Genomic DNA, 19771 nt, shown 5'->3' on the forward strand with positions numbered 1-19771 from the left:
TGACTCTGCTATATTTTTAAAAGTTATGTTTGAGACACTGGAGGGTCACACTACATATTTTATTCGAATGGGTGGTATCAAGGACCATATAGACTTAAATTTTCATTGAATTAAAAGCAGGCTTTTGCAAATCTAACACCAATTTTATTTGTCTACCAATATCTTGCTATAAGGATATCTATTGACATATGGATAGCTACAGATATTTATTGATCGATAGATCAATATATCGATAAAATATTTGTTTCTTAAGTAGTAGCATTCTCACTGGGATATGCAACCTAGATATTGCAGTACTTGGTGCAGGAGAACCATATCAGGAAAGAGATTCAGCATCTCCCTAAAAAGATAACTTGACAAAGCCTTTATCTTTGTTGAAAGTGACGATGAAGAATGTAAACAAGTAGCATAAAAGATGAAAAGCTAACAAGATTGTTTTGAAATGTTCTGAATATTAGAAACTTGTGAGATACTGATAATGTTTTTGTCCAATTACCAATGATATGTGGTACTTTTCTGAAAAAGGATACTTGTGGTTATTTCAGGATACTTCAGGATACCTTTAACCTGAAGCCCAGAGGCTGGCCCAAAAGCTGAGGTATATTCAGAGCATATACAGAGGGAACATTTTATCCTCAGCCAAAACTCTTTGAAACGCCTCTGTGGGAATACTCACCCTTCCGTATTTATCTGCATGAAAGAATTCAGAAGTGTTTCCATGGGACAGAGCTTCAGCACACCCTAGGAATCCACCATGGCATGTTCCAGGTCTCGGTATCTAAACGAGAATAATGCACTGGCTTTAGGAGAAGGTGGTTCTCTGCCTTCATGACCTCCAGTGCTGTCCTTTGGCTATGAAGGCAAGCTCCACATGGGCCTGAATGTGGAGCTCCATTCCTCACACTGTAAATATTCCCATTGAGATCAATAAGTGTTTGGAGTAATACATTACTCACCGTAAGTAAGAGCCATATGATATGAGACAACACGTCTGGCGCTAAAATATGTCTTCGTATTTTTAGGGGAATATATTCTCACATGTGGGTTTCTTGTTTTTGGATGCACCTATTGTGTGTGCAAAATATTCTTGCAAAATAAGTAATTGCACAGTTTAGTATCAGATATGCATATGTAAATACATATTACTCTTTACCGTCCCATTACCTGATTTACATGTGTAAATGCAGGTTAACTGTACGTGTAGCTTTGCCAGTGGCAAATTGAGTATTTCAAAATTTAGCCTTGGGTGTGGTCTGGGGAATTATGCTACAAGCCCATGTTGTTTCTTCACTCAAGCTCTCAAGTCTGTTAGAAACCCAATATAAACACTTGACTCTGCTTTATTTCACCGGGTAATCCTTCAAAATTACAGACCTAATCATTATTAATTCTTTTGATATTTATTGATTGCATTAACATTAATCATGATAAACACCTTTGGTATTAATGTGGATGTCATTGGTATTGTGCTTCAAACTGTCTGCTGTAACTCAGCCCTCATTAACAGGACCATTAGTTACAAGGTGTTATTTTTTGCATAAACAACTCCATGCCTTTCTTACAGAAGTGAGGAGACTAAATGTATATAAACTGTAACTGAATTTTGAAAACGTTTTGCTATTTACAAGACTATCTTTTTTTTTTTTAAGAAAAAAGAAAAAGAATACGTTACATAAGATTATTGCATATATCTCTTAAAACCCAAAAGCAACTCAGTTTTTGCTTGGACAAGTTAATGTACATAATTTTATTCAGTTGTTTTCAGAAGTTTACAGCAAGCCTGAGCTGTTACTTCAAGTTTTCTCTGTCTAATGCAAAACTCCTATTCATGGAGCTGTTGTGCTAGACTTTGAACAGTGCTTATCTCCTTGGGTGGTCATGTTAATTCGGTAGCTGGAATCAGTTCTTACTGTTCCTCAGAAGGCCCAGGGTGGGTCTCATTCTCAAGGGATAATTCATTTCTGGGGAAGGTGGATGGGGCAGTCTTCCAGCTTGCACCACAAGACAGCTCAAAGTGAATAGAGGAGCCTCGTAATTTTAATGAATTTTAGGTCTGAATTACTCAATGTGCAAAATTTTATCTATATTTCACTTGATTGAATCTGTTGTGTTTCAATTCCCAGTGTCTGTATTTCAGCAGCAAAATAGGCCCTATGCACTGAACCACTCTCATCTTGAATATCACTGTTTTCTTACAGCCTGTGACCTGATGAACCAAGGCATCCTGGCCCTTGTCAGCTCCATCGGCTGCACATCAGCAGGATCCCTGCAGTCGCTGGCAGATGCCATGCACATCCCTCACCTCTTCATCCAGCGCTCAACAGCAGGAACTCCAAGGAGTGGCTGTGGGCTCACCAGGAGCAACCGCAACGATGACTACACGCTCTCCGTCCGCCCCCCTGTCTACTTAAATGATGTAATCTTGAGGGTGGTCACGGAATATGCCTGGCAGAAATTCATTATTTTTTATGATAACGACTATGGTAAGTATTTATTTAGCAGGGTGATTTTTGTCAAATCCATAATTCTGTTGAAAGCAGTTACATTACATCTTTATAGTCTTCCAATAGATTATGTTTTGCTTGTGAACATTTATGGTTCTGTCAGCATTTCACAGCACCTCAGAGAAATCTATTTCTAAAATCCATCAACATTTACAAGTTTATTTGATAATTTCTTTGTTAGAGTTAGCTGATAAATGGAGAACTTATCTGGCTTTCTATTCTGCCAGTGTTTATGAAGCATAAAAGTTTTTAGCAAGCTCTCTTGTTTTTTGGACTATAGAAATCTAAGATGACAATTCAAGAGGCAACATGTAAGATTTTACATTCTGCAGAATTGTTCCTTGCATGGTGAATGTGTCCTGTTTGTTGGCATATGTTTGATGGCCAGAAGCTGAAGCAGTGGTGAATGTAGGACAGACACCTTGGCAAGCATGAGCTGCTATTCATAAATGTAAAACTTGTAGAGAGAACTTCTGTAGAGAAAAGCGCTTGAGGAGGAGGGCCTGGAGAAGACAATGTTCGTTCTTTTTTGAGTTCATTCAGTGTTCCTGAAAGGTGCTGAATTGATGGCTGTTGTGTGATAGAGTAAGTGCGACACAGACGGCAGCATCACAAGACTGCACCATCCAGCTCAGTGACTCAGCTGAGTTCGGTACAGATACTTTCTATGGCTGAGGGGAGAGCTGGACAGATTTCTGTAGTATAGGTGTATTATCTAACTAATTTTATGATCTTTTTTCTATGGAAAATTGCTTTGAAACCAGACCTATTTTCTTCAGATGCATCCATTATTCATAAGTAATCATGACTGGTTTGGATGAACATTTTAAAACTTATTTTCAAAGTTAAATCTTCAAGTTATGGAAAAACGCTCACTTCAGCGATTTGCTATGCATAATATCTGGTTCATTCAGGTCAGGTGTTATTGATTTTTGTTCCCTGGCTACATAATAAATTCTTAAATTAGAAAGATAGAAAACGATGAATAGGAGAGTTCCTATTTATAACAAAGCAGCACCTAAAAGCACCAGCCATAGGATAAGCAACACACACATAAAAAGCCATCCAAAAAGCTTGCAGCAGAGTATTTTTGTTCATGTTTTATGAGTTTGTGCATTTAAGTACCAGTGTACCTATGAAGAAGACCATAATCTTGCCAGCTAAAAGATAACTTTTTGCATATATTTTTGAGTCTAAACCCCTCCAATTTTATAAATAATATTTTTAAATAATTATATTTGTAAATAGTAGTTATTCTAATAGTAGTAGTATAATAGAAATTATTCAATTTTCATTATTTAATTTGAGAATGCAGTTCAGATACCATGTCATTTTGTCCTTGATTTCTGGGTAAGAATCTCATTATGGTGTGACTTATGTAACACAGATGTCTGCCTGCAAGGAATAAGTTTCAGACCAGTAGCTCAGTCAGTGACACATCATCCCCAGACGTGATGTGGCAGATATTAAGTCTCTGTACCAGCCTCTATGGTGTTCTGACTTCAGTAGACTACAAGTAATGCTATGGTGGCCAAGACAGATTGGTAATCTGACTCTGATCAGTGATCAGTCACTAACACGTACACCAGGAAAAGGTGTGTGTGGGGGGAATATTTTCATTTAGTATATACTGAGCAGTTGGTCCCCTTTCTAATAATTTGTGTGGTTTGGGTATTTTGGGTGGGATTTTGTGAGGGTTTTTTGGGTTTTGTGTTGTCTCTTCTTTTTGTTTGTGTGTGTGCATAGTTTGGGACTAATACCAGGAACAGAAAGATTTTAAATGCAACCTCAGTTTTGAGTTAACCTGTAACTCTGAATAGTAATATTATCTGTGCAAAAGTATAATGTTTCTTTAAATTGTGCTAAATCCTTGATTTCAACAGCCATCCTAGGGCAGCAAGCAGTTTTTATATTCTCTTTATGCTTCCTACAGTTTCTTTATAAAATTTTATGTTGCTGATTTCATTGGCTATCTCCTCCTCCACTTTTAATAAGGAACAAGAGAGCAGAAGTTTCAGATCACCACCTGCAACCTGAGTCCTCTCTTGTTATTTTCATTACCGTGAGAGTTGTTCTCTGTCTCTCCAATCCCTCTTCTTGCTCGTACTGGAATGCCTCTCTAATTCCTCACTACCCTGTTTCAGGTGAAATCATTAGGCTTGACACAGTATTTTGCCTGTTCTTAATTCTCTTAGCCAGTTTTTGATCTATGGCAGTAGTTTTCCTTGTACCTGCAATGACATTATTTTCTTAGCAGTCCCTAGAGAGCAATCTTGCCAGGAACTTATTATAAATCTTAACAAATTATGTCACTTTCTCCCCTTTTCCTGCTATTTTATTGATATACTCAAAACATTTCCAGTATGTTAGCAGTGCACATTTTCTCTTCCCAGGTTCTTTATTGACCGAAGAGGGGCTTGCACAGAGGGAGGGGCAGAGAAATTCAGGGCGTGAAAAGAGGAGCTGGAATCACTTGTTAATGGATTATAGAGTGGAGAAGTCTGAATTCAGTATTCACCCTACTTTTAGCAGGAGGTTGGACTATGTGACCTCCTGAAGTCCCATCCAACTCTAATTATTCTATGTTTCTGTGATGTTTGAGAAAGCCATTCATTTAGATGGGTCAATAGATGTGAAATACTTTTAGGAAAAAAAAAAAATCCAGCATCAGTTTGGGTTTTATAAGAGAGTTGGCCCAAGAGCCACAGAAGTGCTTGAGGAAGGCGACATTAGCTTTAGTTTCTGTGCCTGTTTTAGAAAGAAATCAAGACTGGACATGCAGACATGGGGTGGAGGTCCAGGGGTAAGCCATCCAGTTGGTCAAAGTGTCAGTGCAGCTAAGGGTGGTTGCAATTCCCTCTGGAAGATCCCAATCCCATTCCTCAGCTTGCCTGAGAGGATCTGCTGCAGTATGAGATTTATTTCTTTTCTCAGCTCATACAGACCTAAAATCAAATTCTGCTTGGAAGCTTTGCTCAGTTTAACTGCATGCAGCAGTTAATATTAGACATTTCAATGTAACATTTAGTATTAAAGCTTAAAGTAGGTGCGAGATCAACACTTGCATTAGAATTAAATTAGTGTTAGGAAGAGATTATTGATAGGTTCTACACAGTCCTCTGCAGAACTGACACTTGTGCAAACAGAGCAATTTCTTGCCCTGGTGGGTTTTCTTCTTGCATGTGGTGATCTTTCCTCCTCAAGGGGTGTATCATAACATTAAGTGATGTCTTCATAGCACTAAATGGCACTTGAGACGTAATCAGAATATAGATTCTGATATGTGTTAATCCTTTATTTTTCCCATTGTTGCCATCTTTTTGTAAGTTAGAAAACACGAAAACGCTGTTAGACTGACTGGTTCCAGCAACCAGCAGAATTCCAATACTTTCCTTTCTGAGAAATTATTTTGTATAGTGATTTAACTTAACAATTTATAACAAAATACTTCAATTGTATTACTGAAATTATTTCCAATGATAATTTCATTCTGTGAAAGAAAATGTGCCTTTCATATCCAAAATAAATTTTCCTGCAGTAAAATTGGGCTCAAATCCAAAGTAAATACTGTGCTAAACCAGATCCCTTGCACCTTTAAAAGAGGCTGCAACCATTTATGTGTCAATTTATCAATGTCATTGTTTTCTAATTCTATGAATTGAATTGCTTTTGATTTTTATTTTGCAGTCTATCATAGATTCCTTTTCGTTATCAGACAGTTAGAGAATTGTAATTGGAAATGTGTCTTTCTGCAGGTCTGAGAGTTATTTCCCCAATGTTATCCTTTTTTAAAACTCCCAAATTCTTTTTTGAAAATAAGTAGACAAGTATATTCAGTTTTAACATTTTAACACTTCTTCTATCTAAATGCTAGAAGATTCAAGTCTACCTAAAGGTTCTTTACCAACAAAGAAAGTTAAAGTCTCTGAAAGAAGCAATTCTTTCATTAAGTCATAACCAGCTGGGTGTTGAAGAAGTGATGTGGAAATGCATTTCTGAAATAATTGACATCTAAGTTTTTAACTGATGGGTTTTTTCCAAGTAAAATTGTAGATAGGTTGACTATTCTAACACAAAACAAAACAAAAGACACCTTGATAATAATCAGAAAAGTATTTTGCTGCTGTTGACTTAGTTAAGCTGAAGTAACTAGTGAAAGATTTTAGCAAAGCCATAGTCTTTTGTCAGTGGTAGAGCCTTGCCAGTAACAAATGTGAGGCTAACACACAGTAACAGTTAATGAGTGAGGAGGTAAGAAAAATGAACATTTTAACTTGAGCATACTTAGGTGGTGTTTGTATTTAATTTACTACAATTGTATACTAAAGGTACAACACTACCTTTAGTGTATAAATTCAGATGAACTTGTGAAAATCAGAATGAGATAAGTCGTCTTTTCCCCCATCCTTGCTCTCTGCTGGGATGATCTACATCAAACTCTAGTGAAAATAGTGCTGTCAATCCCCTTGTATTCAGTGTGTTTTGTTCCTTGAGGTAAAACAAGATAATGGCCTGCCCAGGACATGAAATCTGATTTTGTTTAGGAATATTTCATATGAGGATATTAAGTGTTCAAGGACAATTCTGCGCTTCTCTCAAATGCCATTAAGGACAGTCTTCTTGCACAGTTAAAGAGTGGGTGGCATGAAATGCAGCAAAACTATGCAATAGATTGATGCCTTTCTCAACCTGCTATTAAAATTACTATCCACACAGTAAGTACAAGCCACATTTACTTCATTTAGGCAGCCAAATTGGCTCTTACTCTTTTTATTCTTGACTGCTCAGCTCAAACTATAGGATCATTGTGCTGCAGAGGGTAGCTGTTGTCATGGTTTAGCCCCAGCCAGGAACTAAGCACCACGCAGCCGCTCCCTCACTCCCCCCCTGGTGGGATGGGGGAGAGAATCAGAAGAGCAAAAGTAAGAAAATTCGAGGGTTGAGATAAAGACAGTTTAATAGGTAAAGCAAAAGCCGCGCACGCAAACAAAGCAAAGCAAGGAATGCATTCACTGCTTCCCATGGGCAGGCAGGTGTTCAGCCATCTCCAGGAAAGCAGGGCTCCATCACGCGTAATGGTTACTTGGGAAGACAAACGCCATCACTGCAAATGTCCCCCCTTCCTTCTTCTTCCCCAGCTTTATATACTGAACATGACGCCATATGGTATGGAATAGCCCTTTGGTCAGTTTGGATCAGCTGTCCCAGCTGTGTCCCCTCCCAGCTTCTTCTGCACCTGGCAGAGCACGGGAAGCTGAAAAGTCCTTGACTAGTGCAGCAACAACTAAAACATCTCTGTATTATCAACACTGTTTTCAGCACAAATCCAAAACATAGCGCCATACCAGTCCCTATAAAGAAAATTAACTCTATCTCAGCTGAAAGCAGGACAGCTGTGCATTTCCGTCTTACAAACTGGTGTAGAGACTGGGCAGTTCCTCCACTAAGTCTCTGAACTCTTCCTTAGGACCATCAGCACCCTTTTAAGTGAAGGCATTTTCAGACTGGACACTATAAATGTACAACTTATACCTTTGGACATTGCAAAGTTTAGATTTGTAAAAAGAGCCAGTGACATCTGTAAATGTTTTGAGCAAGCTTTGCCATGTTATTACATCTTTACTTTATGGTTTCAAGTTAAAAGCAAACAAAATTCAGTTTGAAACAGCAAATCCTGCCTCACCCACAGACTGGCATCTGACAGTGGCCAGTCCCAAACAGTAACATGAAAAAGACCCTTACACATTCAATCATAGAGGAAAACAAATGAAATAGTTATTTGAGATCTGAATGTGTGAGCCCAGGCTATATAAGCAGAGTAATGGACCTAGAATCCTAGCATATTGTTGGTTTTTATCTCCGTGGTGTATCAACAAGGGTCAAGCTTTTGTAATTCATATCTTACTCTTCAGGTAGTTTACAGTTCACTGTATTTTCCAGGAGTATGTGGATACTTTTCTGTAGCAGTAAATTCTTTATGAAGAAACCAGTCAATCATTGCAAGAACATAAATGTGAATTTTGTGCAATTTACAGTGTGTAGGTATCTCTGCATTTCCAAGATGAAAGGGAGAAAGTCTAGCTGTTTGAAGAACATTTATTTTTAATGTTTTGTTGGTGCCAAAGCAGATAGAAATGTTCTGCGCTTTATCTAGATAAGGTTGGGGGAATAAGATTTTTTCTGGAGAATGAATTTTGTCATATTTCCTGTTCTCTTTTGTGGTGGTGGCAGTAATATTTTAGAACCCTTCTGTATTTTATACTAAAAAAATAGTTAAGAAACCCCACTCCTCTATCCAAATATCTGGCCTAACCTTGTGTATTTCAACCCAGCATGCCTTTGATATGCAACCATCACTGTTGATTTATGCCATATTTACTGATTCCAGGGCTAAGATATCTTTGCTTACAGTTTTTTGACCTTCCTGCTAATACTACGTATTTTTGGTAATGGATATTTGACATTCTCTTAGATGGTAATTTAATTTTAACTTTTGTAAAGAAAATAAACAAAACAAGCATTAAGGCTCTGAACGGGATTTGTTCTGTGACGCTAAAGGAGGCATTCCCATAGCAAATGGAGGTTGAAGAAGTAATTCACTGAAAGGGAAGGGAGGAGGTTAGCAGTAGGAAACAGTTTAGAGGGTATCTGTCTTGCAGAAACTTCCTCATGGATCTCCCCTCTTGCTCCTCAGCATGCACACGGGATTCAGATTATTTGTGTACCAGGAAAGGATGAAGGCAGTGGTGTGAGGTACCTGGTCACATCACTAAAAAGATGTCTCAAACTCTATCTGAGGGAGGATTTTGGAGAAAGACAATAAAATACGATCTCAAGGAGGAGAGCAGTGAGATCTGTATTACTGGGGATTCCTGCCTAAGTAGAGAGGTCTGTGAAACTATGAAGATAAAAGAGAGCATTGTCTCCATCCCTAACCCCAGGAAAGTGGTTGTTTTCAAATAAATTGACTATAATACTATAGAATGGGAGTACTGTTCTTTAAAGATCCTGGAAAAGAAGGGATTATACCTGGAACTCAAAAGGCTGTGAGTTGCTTGCAGAGAGGCTGCCTCTTGTGTTCTAAGAGGGGTGATATTATGAGATGATACCCATCTGTATGTATGGGCCCTGGATTCCTAGTATCTCCTTTAAAAACCGTATAAAGTAAGTAATTCCATTGACACTTTCCTGCATACACATTATCCAGAAATAAATATATGATGACCACGGACAAAGATGTGCTTGAAACCATAACATTTTCAAATAATTTAAAGTTTTAATGCAAGTTTAATAAAGATTCATAAAAGAATCATAGTCTCTTTAATCAATTGCAAATGCTTATAATTACCTTGCGGCTGTTTTCAGCTGCCTGATGACTATAATATTCTCAAGTCTGTCTCCAGACAGTCTTAAAATTGTTTATTACTCATCTGGCTCTTTGCCAACTTCCCGTACTCATTTACTTCACTGTGCCTCAATAAACATATAATTAATTCAAGCTTATTATTGAACTTTTCTTTTTTCCATTAGTATTTATTATGTCATCCAGATAAAGAAAGGAACATGTATTTTTCATCTGTGTAACTGTAATGTGTCACTTAATTATATTGCAAGTTAGCAGCTATTTGTGAGAACTTTGGTAACAACTTGCTTTTGCTGGTTGACATTACGACTGGAAATTGAAGATATTATTTCGGTTGACCCTAAAATTATTCAACTTCTGAGATAACTGAACTATTCTATAAAATTTCTCTAGTGAAACTATGGCCATGCTTCTGCCTTTTAACCACATAATACTTGGGGAAATGCATTCCAGGAGCTACAAGAAAATATGTAGAAAGGTAAGAGAGGGTTTGTCATTCGCTCATGTTGCTGTCTTTAAGAATGGAATGGATAAAGCATTCGAAGGCTTGGCCTGACAGCCATCTGTGTTGTCTTAGTAAGGAAGGAGGACCAAATTTTTTATTATATCTAGAATTTCAGTGCTGAGGTTGAAATAAAATTGTAGATGTTCTCCTAATACCTGTGTAATGGGTAATCACTGTAAATGAGGTGCTATCTTGAGGTTTTGTAGAGGTATGAGATTTCTTTCGTATATGCACAGACTGCAAGCGTCAGAAAAGTGACTTATTTTAAAAATATTTGAATACGTGAACTTTGCACTGATCTCCACTACTGTTTGCTAAGTATTTTTCAACTCTCAACACATTGTTTTAATATCTTCTCAGAAGTATTAAAATTGAGTTTGTAAACTGATATTTTGGCAGCTAAATAAATGAACAGTTATCAAAAGAGGAAACTATTGAACAAAGTACTTTGCATGTTGAATAGAAGAAATTATACCACCATTGGAAAAAAAGCATGAGTTAGGCATAATAGCATCGTAAATGTCAGGTAGTGTCATAAATTGAAAAGAAAACTTCTCTCTGAGAGTTTTAACCAGTCAAGAAAAAGAGGAAGCAAAGAGACAGAAAAAAGCTAGAAAATATTTATTACAGTACTTCTAAATCTTAGTTTATCAGCGTTGCTTTCATAGCTTATGTTCTTCACAGCACCAGTCCACTCATAAAATATTCCTGTTCCTATAGTGTAAACTTTTAATCAAATGAAAAAATTCTTGAGGAGCAGATTGATAAAACAGTCAGAGAACAATTTGCCTTAAGCAAGATTATAACACACAGTCACACTTGGTTTATTACCAGGAAATCTGCAAGGACAGTCACTTTGCTGTTCCCCGCCACTTCCTTGGAAAGGGATGCATGGTTCCTCATGCTTATGAAAACCAACAGGGAGCAGTAGGGACCTACAGGGAGAGTTGGTGTATCGTACAGATGGAAGTATAGATTACTTGCTATTAAATAAAGGCATATATCTAGGCAGAGGTATGGAGCTCTGTTGTACAGTTGTATAGGATTTAAGTATAATTTTTCAAGTTTGGCATGATTTTTAACAGGAGAGTAAATGCTGAAGATAAACAGCACTAAGCTCTAAGCCGTTATCATCTTTGGAGGCACTAGGCAGAGAAAATTTATTTCTTTGCAAGAGGTTGTTTTACTCAAAGGCAACTCCTAGAAGCCTTTTGGAAATCTCTAATGCAAACTGTAGTCAAAAAGAAATTGAATGAAGAGGTGGAAAGCAGGTTATACAATCAAAAGCACGTGATTATAGAATTTATTGGTTTGTCAGCCTCCATGAGTGAGGGGTGATCACAATCTGACTCCCCTTCTATTTTTGAGAAGCTGAGGTAGCAGCTGATGCTCTGAAGGATTAGTTCTAGCTTCAATTTTATTTATCTTTTTTATCCTTTTCTTTTTTTTCCTTTCTTTCCAGTTAGAAAACTGAGAAACTCAAAGGAAAAATCTTGTGTCAATCGCCAGTAAGGTTGGAAACTTAAGTCTTGCAGGATTTGAAAACTGGAAAAGTTATTATCTCTCCCCCAACATTGATTCAGCTACTTGAGAGTACCTATATTGATTTTTCTTATTTAAAGGATAATCTGCAATAACTGATATGTGGCATGAAACAAAAAGTAGCTAATGTAAATGACCTTTGGACGATCCTTTAAAATAAGGATTACATAGACATTTCAGTAGTGCCACAATAGTTCATATCAAACAACAAAACTGAAGTTACTTATTTTTATTACAGTTTGAAATGGAAACATCTTCAAAAATGAAAAAAGTATATGAGTGTATTTTTCTTCCTTTTTCTCAACTGGATGATATTAAGAAATTTGTTGTCTTTTTTTTGGGTGTGTGAAATTTCAGAAAATTGCAAGCAAGGGAGGAAAAAACAGTCATTCTCACCATTTACAAATTTTCAGTTTCCCTCAAGAAATATCATCCCCACTTTCTAGGTTCCAGAAATTTTGATAATATAAATGAGATTTCATATGTAATTAAAAATTTGAGCTTTACTTATAGTGAGTTTGAACTACTGCTATACTCTCTGAAGCTAGATCATCCAGCTGAAACAGTTCAGGTAACTGCTCCCTCTCAGTTCCCAAATGCTAATACAAAAGAGCGATGTAGATGGGTTTTTTTGTTTATTTTAATTTATACGTTCACTGAATTACATATAAGCTGACTAATGAGAGGGAATCCCGCTGCTGTGAAAGTAGGATGAAGGACTGTTATTGAATCATCATGCTAAATTGTTGTTTTCCTCAGTCTAGATCTTAACCATGTTAATAAATATGTGCATGGGAATGTGAACACTTTGCTCAAGGCTTTAAGCAGAGCAGTGGCACCATCAGAGTCTGGCCAGAGCTGTACATCTCCCATGTGTGCAGTGTATTTCCATAATTAATAGTTGCTGTCATGTTAGCCATCATTGTGTAAGGAAGAATCACTGTGCTAGACTTATAAAGCTTTCTTGATAAGAATTTGAACAGTGTCATTTGTTATACAATGGCTTTTCTCATCAACTGTACAAATAAAGTGGTCTTTTGTGTAAATCAGCCAGTGAATATTTATGACAGGTGCATTCACCTTTACTGCCACAGCTGAATCAGTTGGTATTTGTCATCTGGATACTGTGAGGAAAATGTTCTCAGATCTTAAATGGTATCAGAGGGAGGATGAGCTAATGACTGTAAACCAGGTTTGAGATAACGGAAGTGCTGAGTAACAATGAGCGCCTTGTAATTTAGGTGGAATACAATGATAGAGCTGGATAGATAAATTTATTACCATTGGTGAATAGTGTCATCTTTCTCTTCTCCTGGTCATAGCGTGATCTGAAAACTTTGTAGAAACTTTGCAACTACTTCTAACTTGTAGATTTCTCATTTTTAATAAGGGTATAAGAAGTATTTGGCATGTGAGTTATGTAATATTTGCTGTTCATTTTGGATGGCTTATAAAATCTTCACTGCATATACATACTGGCTTTCCTATACGAGATGCCTGAACCCCAAAGTATTTTCTTCTAGGATGTCCTGATCATTAGACTTTCCCCAGGATGGATTAGGGGACTTGCTCCCTCTGAAATTATTCCTCTGCATAGAAACAGAGATGGCAAAGGAAAGTTACGTAGGGCCAGAGAGAGCAAAGAAGCGAGAGGAATATCTGATCCAGTGATTAAAAAAAACAAACAAACAAACAACCTTGTGGAAGGAACAAATTTATTTGTTTATATTAAGATTAGGTCATGGAAGTCAGGAATATTCTTGTATGAGATGTCATATATACAGTGTAGAGACCTCAATGAAAAGAGATCAAAACCACAATTTCTCCCGTAACCTGGCGTTGAGGAAAGCTGCGTATTTTAAATCCTTCTGATCTCCTGAAAATACTGGCTCCTTTTCCCAATCACCTGGCTGTACGTATTTTCTGCCATGCAACTGCTGAGCTTTCCGTTAAATGGTGCTGTTGTTTGTGTTAGGTGAGGTCTGAGTGTTCCTGCTGGGTTGGTCATTTAAGGAGATTTAGGTATAGGACCCGTAGTCTGTGAAGGATGCGTAGGTCTGCTCTGAGCATGCTCTGCAACAGCATTTAAGATACGTACCTGTTTCTTGTGGTTTCTCCAGTATCTAAAAGATTGTTCAATGAAAAGACAGTGTGGGTTTAGGTGCTTGCACGCAATTTGACTTGTGCTTCATTTCCCGAGTTGTTTCTTATGTCAGGTCCATGATAACTGACACAGTAATGACGAGTCTGTGGCAAAGCTGGCACCTGAATTCAGATCTCAGCTTGAGTTGTGTTACACTGAGTACCTGCATTTGAATATATCAGTCAGGTTTTCAGAGCTTAGGAAGCCATGGCCCTTGTGCTCACCTACACAGGATTCTCTGCACATGCACCTCAGCTGTGGCTGCAGGTAGTCTGGTGTGTGCAGTGTTGGATTTTCTGTGTGCCAGCAGTGCAGAGCATAAGATCTCCCTATAGACCTCTGCCTTGTGGTGACATGGTTATGTGTTGGTAGTCAGGGAAGGTCATTTCCAACAGTCCTTGATAAATTTTGCTTGCCTTGCTCTTGTTTATTAGACTTTCAAAACCAACTTCACAATCTCTTAAATCGGCCACAATTTTGGTTAAAAAGAGAATGTTTGGTAATGTTTCATTTAAATTTCCAGCCTGGTTTAACCCTATAGCTGATGCTGAGTATCTGACTGCAGAATGGTACTATGTTCTTCTGCATGTGTGTGTAGACTGGAAGTGATGGCTGTACAGTGAAAAAAAAAGAAAATGTCATACTAACTAATAGTGACAAGTTGGGAGAGGAGATAGCAACTTTTGGCTCCTGCCCTGATCTGTCTCTATGTGGTAACTTGGGCTTTAATCAGTAATTAATAATTAATACTGGTGATAATGGGCAGCTCCTCTGCATTTCTGGAAATGACTGTGACTCATCTGATTTAAATAGAAAACAGAAATGCATCTTCTGGCTGGGCAACAGGTTGGCTAGCAAATTCAGGGCGAGAAACACCTGTGTTCCAGACATGAACAGTCCTGTGTCTCCGCAGTGGAGCCATCTGTGCCACAGGTTGCTTGCCAGATTTTTCTGCAGAAGGAGTTTATCTATTAGAAAGATGATTCCACAGTGCAGTGTGGATATGTGCCATTTTCAGACAATCCATGCAGGAAAGATAATGCTGCCTGTTCAGTGGCAGTATCTGTTCTTTGGCATACGCTTTGAACATGATCATTGCTAGTGACTTGCTGCTGAAATATTGCTGCATCATGATTTAAATAGCAGGGTGTTTTTATGTGCTCTCTGCTGTTTCATAGCAGCAGGTATCACCAATATCCATTCTTCTGCTGGGTAAGATGAGGTATAAGCAAAGTCTGTATTTATTTCCTGCCCACAGCTTTGTGTTGTATCAATGCCAAAGGCAGAAGTAGTAAAGAAGTTTTGTGAATCCTGGTTTGGTATCTTTTCCATTAGAATGGTGCTGTTTTCCTAAACGCGTAGCACCATACTGTTGGCATGGTCATCTAATAAATGCAGAACTGTAGAATAATACTGGACCTCTGTCCCTTTTGGCCCTTCATTTGGTGAAGATTCAATATAATTGTTTCATTGTTTATATTTGCAGATATTAGTGGCGAACAAAGCCATTTGATCCCATAATCTGGCTTCTGGGAAAACACAGATTATACAGAATATCAACCCATAACTCCAGTGTGTTTATAAATTCAGGTCAAGTGAAATTATGTTCTTGTTTCGAAAGGACAAATAAAACTTTGGTGGTTCCTGCCTACCCTGTTCTGGTGTTGGAGAAGAATATATGGATTTATGCTATGTAATTTAAGTTTTTAAAAAGGCTTTCATAGCCTAAGTAACCTTTCCCCCTGATATTTTGACGGTGTATCTGGATCCCATCTACATGTGTTCCTTGTACTTCCATAATTTTAACTCCAACTGGTCAGTTTTATCCAGTTTTTATTCCATTTGTCTGGATGTTGAGTAACTCTCAGAGTGGGTGAGCCTCAAGAACTTTAGAACGAAGGAGTTAAAGTGGAAAGAAGTTATTTTATCATTTGCATAAAACTAGGCATATTTGTAGCAGTTTAAATAATCTTGTTGCTTCTTAAATTGGTATTTAAAGTGCCAAAAAAAATTCTAACATCTCTGATTAGATTGAATTTAATTTTCCTGATTTAGATATTAAACAGAAGCTGTAATTAGTATCTGATTCTCTTATGGAACTTTATTTTTAGGGTAAGGCTGTATTTTATTCGTGTTTAAACTATTCTTCAAGTGTTTAGAAATACTTGTATTTCGGCAGTGTCTGAAGAATGGGGTTGGAGTGCTGAATGCCTAAAATAGCTTAAACGACTAAAACGCCATTTCCTTCCAGTTCTTGGTATTTTAGAGCTCTAGACAAGAAACCCAACTTGCTGATTGTGACAGTCCAATTTCCAAGACTAACCCTGTTACATTATTTTTGTGGACTGTTTGATTATAAGCTATTACATGGCTATTTCTTTATAATTTGGAGTATCTTGGTAATCTGGTGCCAGAGGAGGATGGCTATCTGTAATGATCTCTAGTTAGTACATCTCTGCTGGGAAGACAAGCAGAGCGTTTTCTCTACCATGGAGACTAAACTTTGTTTTCCTTATGCTACTGTTTGTGGCCGAAAATAAGCAGATCAAGGTGTGAATGTCTGAGCCTCAGATCTTCTTGATAGGGCTGCTGGACTTCTGTGAAACCTGGAACTTCTCAGATACCTTATTTTGCTATAACCTGAAGTCAAATCTCAAAATCACCTGTGTTTTTCAGAATCTTTAAACTTCAGAGTGTGTTGGGCCCCCCAAATCCTCAAATGTATAGCTCAGTAAAAAGAGTGTTAACTAGGCTTGGAAAAAAAGGAAAGCTTGAATGTAGTTTTGGTACAGTTTTTCCAGCAAAGTCAGCATAAAGATTTCTAGCTCAGGCATTTCCAGCTTTTCCCTGAAGACCCATCAGGTCTGGACCCATTCCTAGCAGACCCATTCCTGCTAGGCTCCCTTTGGGCCATGTAGTGTGCATCTGCCGTGGTTACTAGCCAGACCCCAGCTGCATTGATGTTATGCTTTCACCGTCATAGTTCCCATGTTAAATCCACGTGACATCTCCATAATCTTCTCAAGGGTGTATCACACGAGTTTCTCTGTCATGTTGCTGATGGTTTGCTGGGAGTGGGGAGTCACATAATTCTTGCTCTGCAGCACAGACCTCCAGCCACATTTGCCTCACATTTGCAGGACTGACCATAGCTGAGTGCTGGTAGTACTGCTCTCTCGACAGCTAGCGGAGGATGCTAGGGTCTAGGCAGTTTTGGGGGAAAATTTTAGAAGTCTCTCTCAAAATGTCTCTCAAACACTCTCTCAAAAGGAGTGATTTTCATTATTTTCTCTGGTCTTAAAATGAACTTCAGTTCCTCTAAAAGCTGCCACCTGTCAGTGTACTCCTATGAGAATGTAGCTACTGTGATCCTGATAAACTAAAACAGGGACATGCTCCACTGTTCTCTGTGGTTTGTCTTGAGGTTACCCTGAGCCGTTATCACAATGTGCCAGCACAGTGTTACTTGTATCACCTGAAAAACAGACCACCCTCAGGACCAACCAAGAGCCCTTTCCTGGTAGAATTTATGGCTGTTTGTTTAAAGTCTGTCATGCTCAGGCATCCCTCCTTTCCAGCCTTCTGCTGTCCTCTCGCATCATGTGCAAACTGCATCTAGGTGCTTCCAAAAGTATGAACACTTTTGACATTCTCCATCCCATATTTACTTATCCCATGTTAGGATTAAATAGAGCCTTCCGCCCCTCCCCGTATAAGAAGGGCAGGGAGTAGGAGAAGATGACAGGTGAGGATGAAAGATCTCAGAGTAGCCAAGCAGTTGTGAAAATCTAATTGGAAGCTTTCTCAAATATAAGATGTTTCGTGAAGAAAGATGCATGATCAGCCTTGTGGCCTCAGGTCTGACCGTTCCCCTGGAAAATGAGCGATCGAGACAAGGAACTGATAGAGCACCAAGGATGTAGGAGGGAAGCAGAGCAGGAACTGCAATCCAACAGGGATGAGATTGAACACCACACACCTAGGAGAGCCCAGATTTGGTATTTTAACGGGAGAAATTTTTTTTTTTGTGGGTTTTAACCACAAATGCCCTCCAAAACTTGAAGAACCTTTATTTTCAAAGAAATGTTTCTTCAGGAATTCCTTTTTATGTTGGGTTACTGGTTTCCTTCCCCACCCCCACCTCCCCCCTCCATAACTGATGCCTGTGTTGGACGGTATCTGTTTTGTTGGCTCTAAGGCTGCATCTTGTTCCCCTAAATGAGATCAGGTGGGTATGCACAAGGCTGGCATGCCAGCGGGGAAGGAAGGTTGTCCTGCTGAATATCCTCTGGGAGAGCAGGTCTGAGTGACTGCCAGGGGGAGAAGTCACATTGGTGAACAGGTGATTTAGCTCCAGAAAAAAGATTGAGAAACTGCAGTGGTGAGCAGGGGTCAGATAGCAAGGACTCAGTGAGGCTGGAGGGATTTTCCTGAGGTCCAGGAGACCCTGCTCTGACTTGTGAAGTCATTGAATGATTTTAAATTTTAAGCTCAAAGTTTGGTTTTTTAGACAAAACCATTCAAAAGAGCAGGGGAAAAAAACCCAAACAAACAAGCATTTTGCTCACCCTTTTGGAATTCATTACTGGAAAAGGCCTTTCAAAGCCTTGGACCAGCTTGAGGTAGTATCACAATGTGAGAGTAACCAGCCATTCCAGTTTAGGAGAGACATTAAAGATATTACAAGCTAGGTGGTAACACAGTTAGCATTTTGATGATCAACTCTTCCTTTCCAAGTCATTCTTAAAGGAGGATTTACTTGGAGTAAGACAGAAAGCTCTGCTAGAGCAGTTTGCTATGGAAGAACTTGTTAAATTCAGCCAGCAGCGGCAGTATCAGAAGAGAGCAGGCAGTACCATTGCAACTATACATCTGGGTTTTGTTTTGTTTTTGAAGGAAAAAAATAGCTGTGCAATTTAGAACAACATTAAGACTTTTTGATGAGTGAACAGCCTAAGCTTCACCTAGATACATTAAGTTACATAGCACTGCAGTGAATAATAAAATTTTGAGTCCCATAAAAGAAAACAATCTGCTTCCTACCTTCCTCCCCTTCAGTTGCCCTCTGACAACCCTCACTCAAAGGAAGCACTGTGTGTTACAGTCATCATAGCTTCACTGTTCTTTATGGATTTTAGTGTCAAAGTCCTTTAAGAAAAATAAGGAACAAGTATGATGATTGGATGACCAAATTAGGAAAACTGCTAGAAATATTTGTAGGTTTGTTTTGTAGTGGTTCTTTTGGACAATAGCTGATGTGTGGCCATTCTTTCACTTCTTTTAGGACTTTAAGAAATGCCATGAGCATAGCTCAGGAAGAGCTCCAATGAATATTCAGTGAATGCCCATAGGGGTCTACCTGGTACTGAAAAAAAACGCTTCTGTGAGATGAATTGAACTGTTATTTGTGTCTTTTTTCCACTTACCAATTAACATCTTGTTTGGCTTTTGATTTTCCTAGATATCCGTGGAATACAAGAGTTTTTGGACAAAGTATCTCAACAGGGAATGGATGTAGCATTGCAGAAAGTAGAAAACAACATCAATAAAATGATCACGGGGCTTTTTGCCACCATGCGAATAGAAGAACTGAACCGCTACCGGGACACTCTGAGACGGGCTATTCTTGTAATGAACCCCTCAACAGCCAAATCATTCATAACAGAGGTATGTGTTTATCACTAGTAACTTCTTGGTTTGTTGACCAAGACTGC

The 19771-nt window shown here is 38.4% G+C and overlaps 1 protein-coding gene across 2 annotated transcripts in view; it reads left to right on the forward strand.

The window, feature by feature from the left end:
• GRID2 (glutamate ionotropic receptor delta type subunit 2) overlaps positions 1–19771 on the forward strand; it is a 736139-nt gene that overhangs the window by 424247 nt on the left and 292121 nt on the right. Inside the window, exons 3-4 of one of the 2 annotated variants that reach the window (XM_072861988.1) lie at positions 2199–2483; positions 19519–19724. In XM_072861988.1, coding sequence (XP_072718089.1) covers positions 2199–2483; positions 19519–19724 — 491 coding nt within the window. The remainder of the gene's footprint in view (positions 1–2198; positions 2484–19518; positions 19725–19771) is intronic. The other variant, XM_072861989.1, reaches the window with a different exon arrangement.

Source organism: Ciconia boyciana, chromosome 5, assembly GCF_034638445.1.
Source record: "Ciconia boyciana chromosome 5, ASM3463844v1, whole genome shotgun sequence".
NCBI lineage: Eukaryota > Metazoa > Chordata > Aves > Ciconiiformes > Ciconiidae > Ciconia > Ciconia boyciana.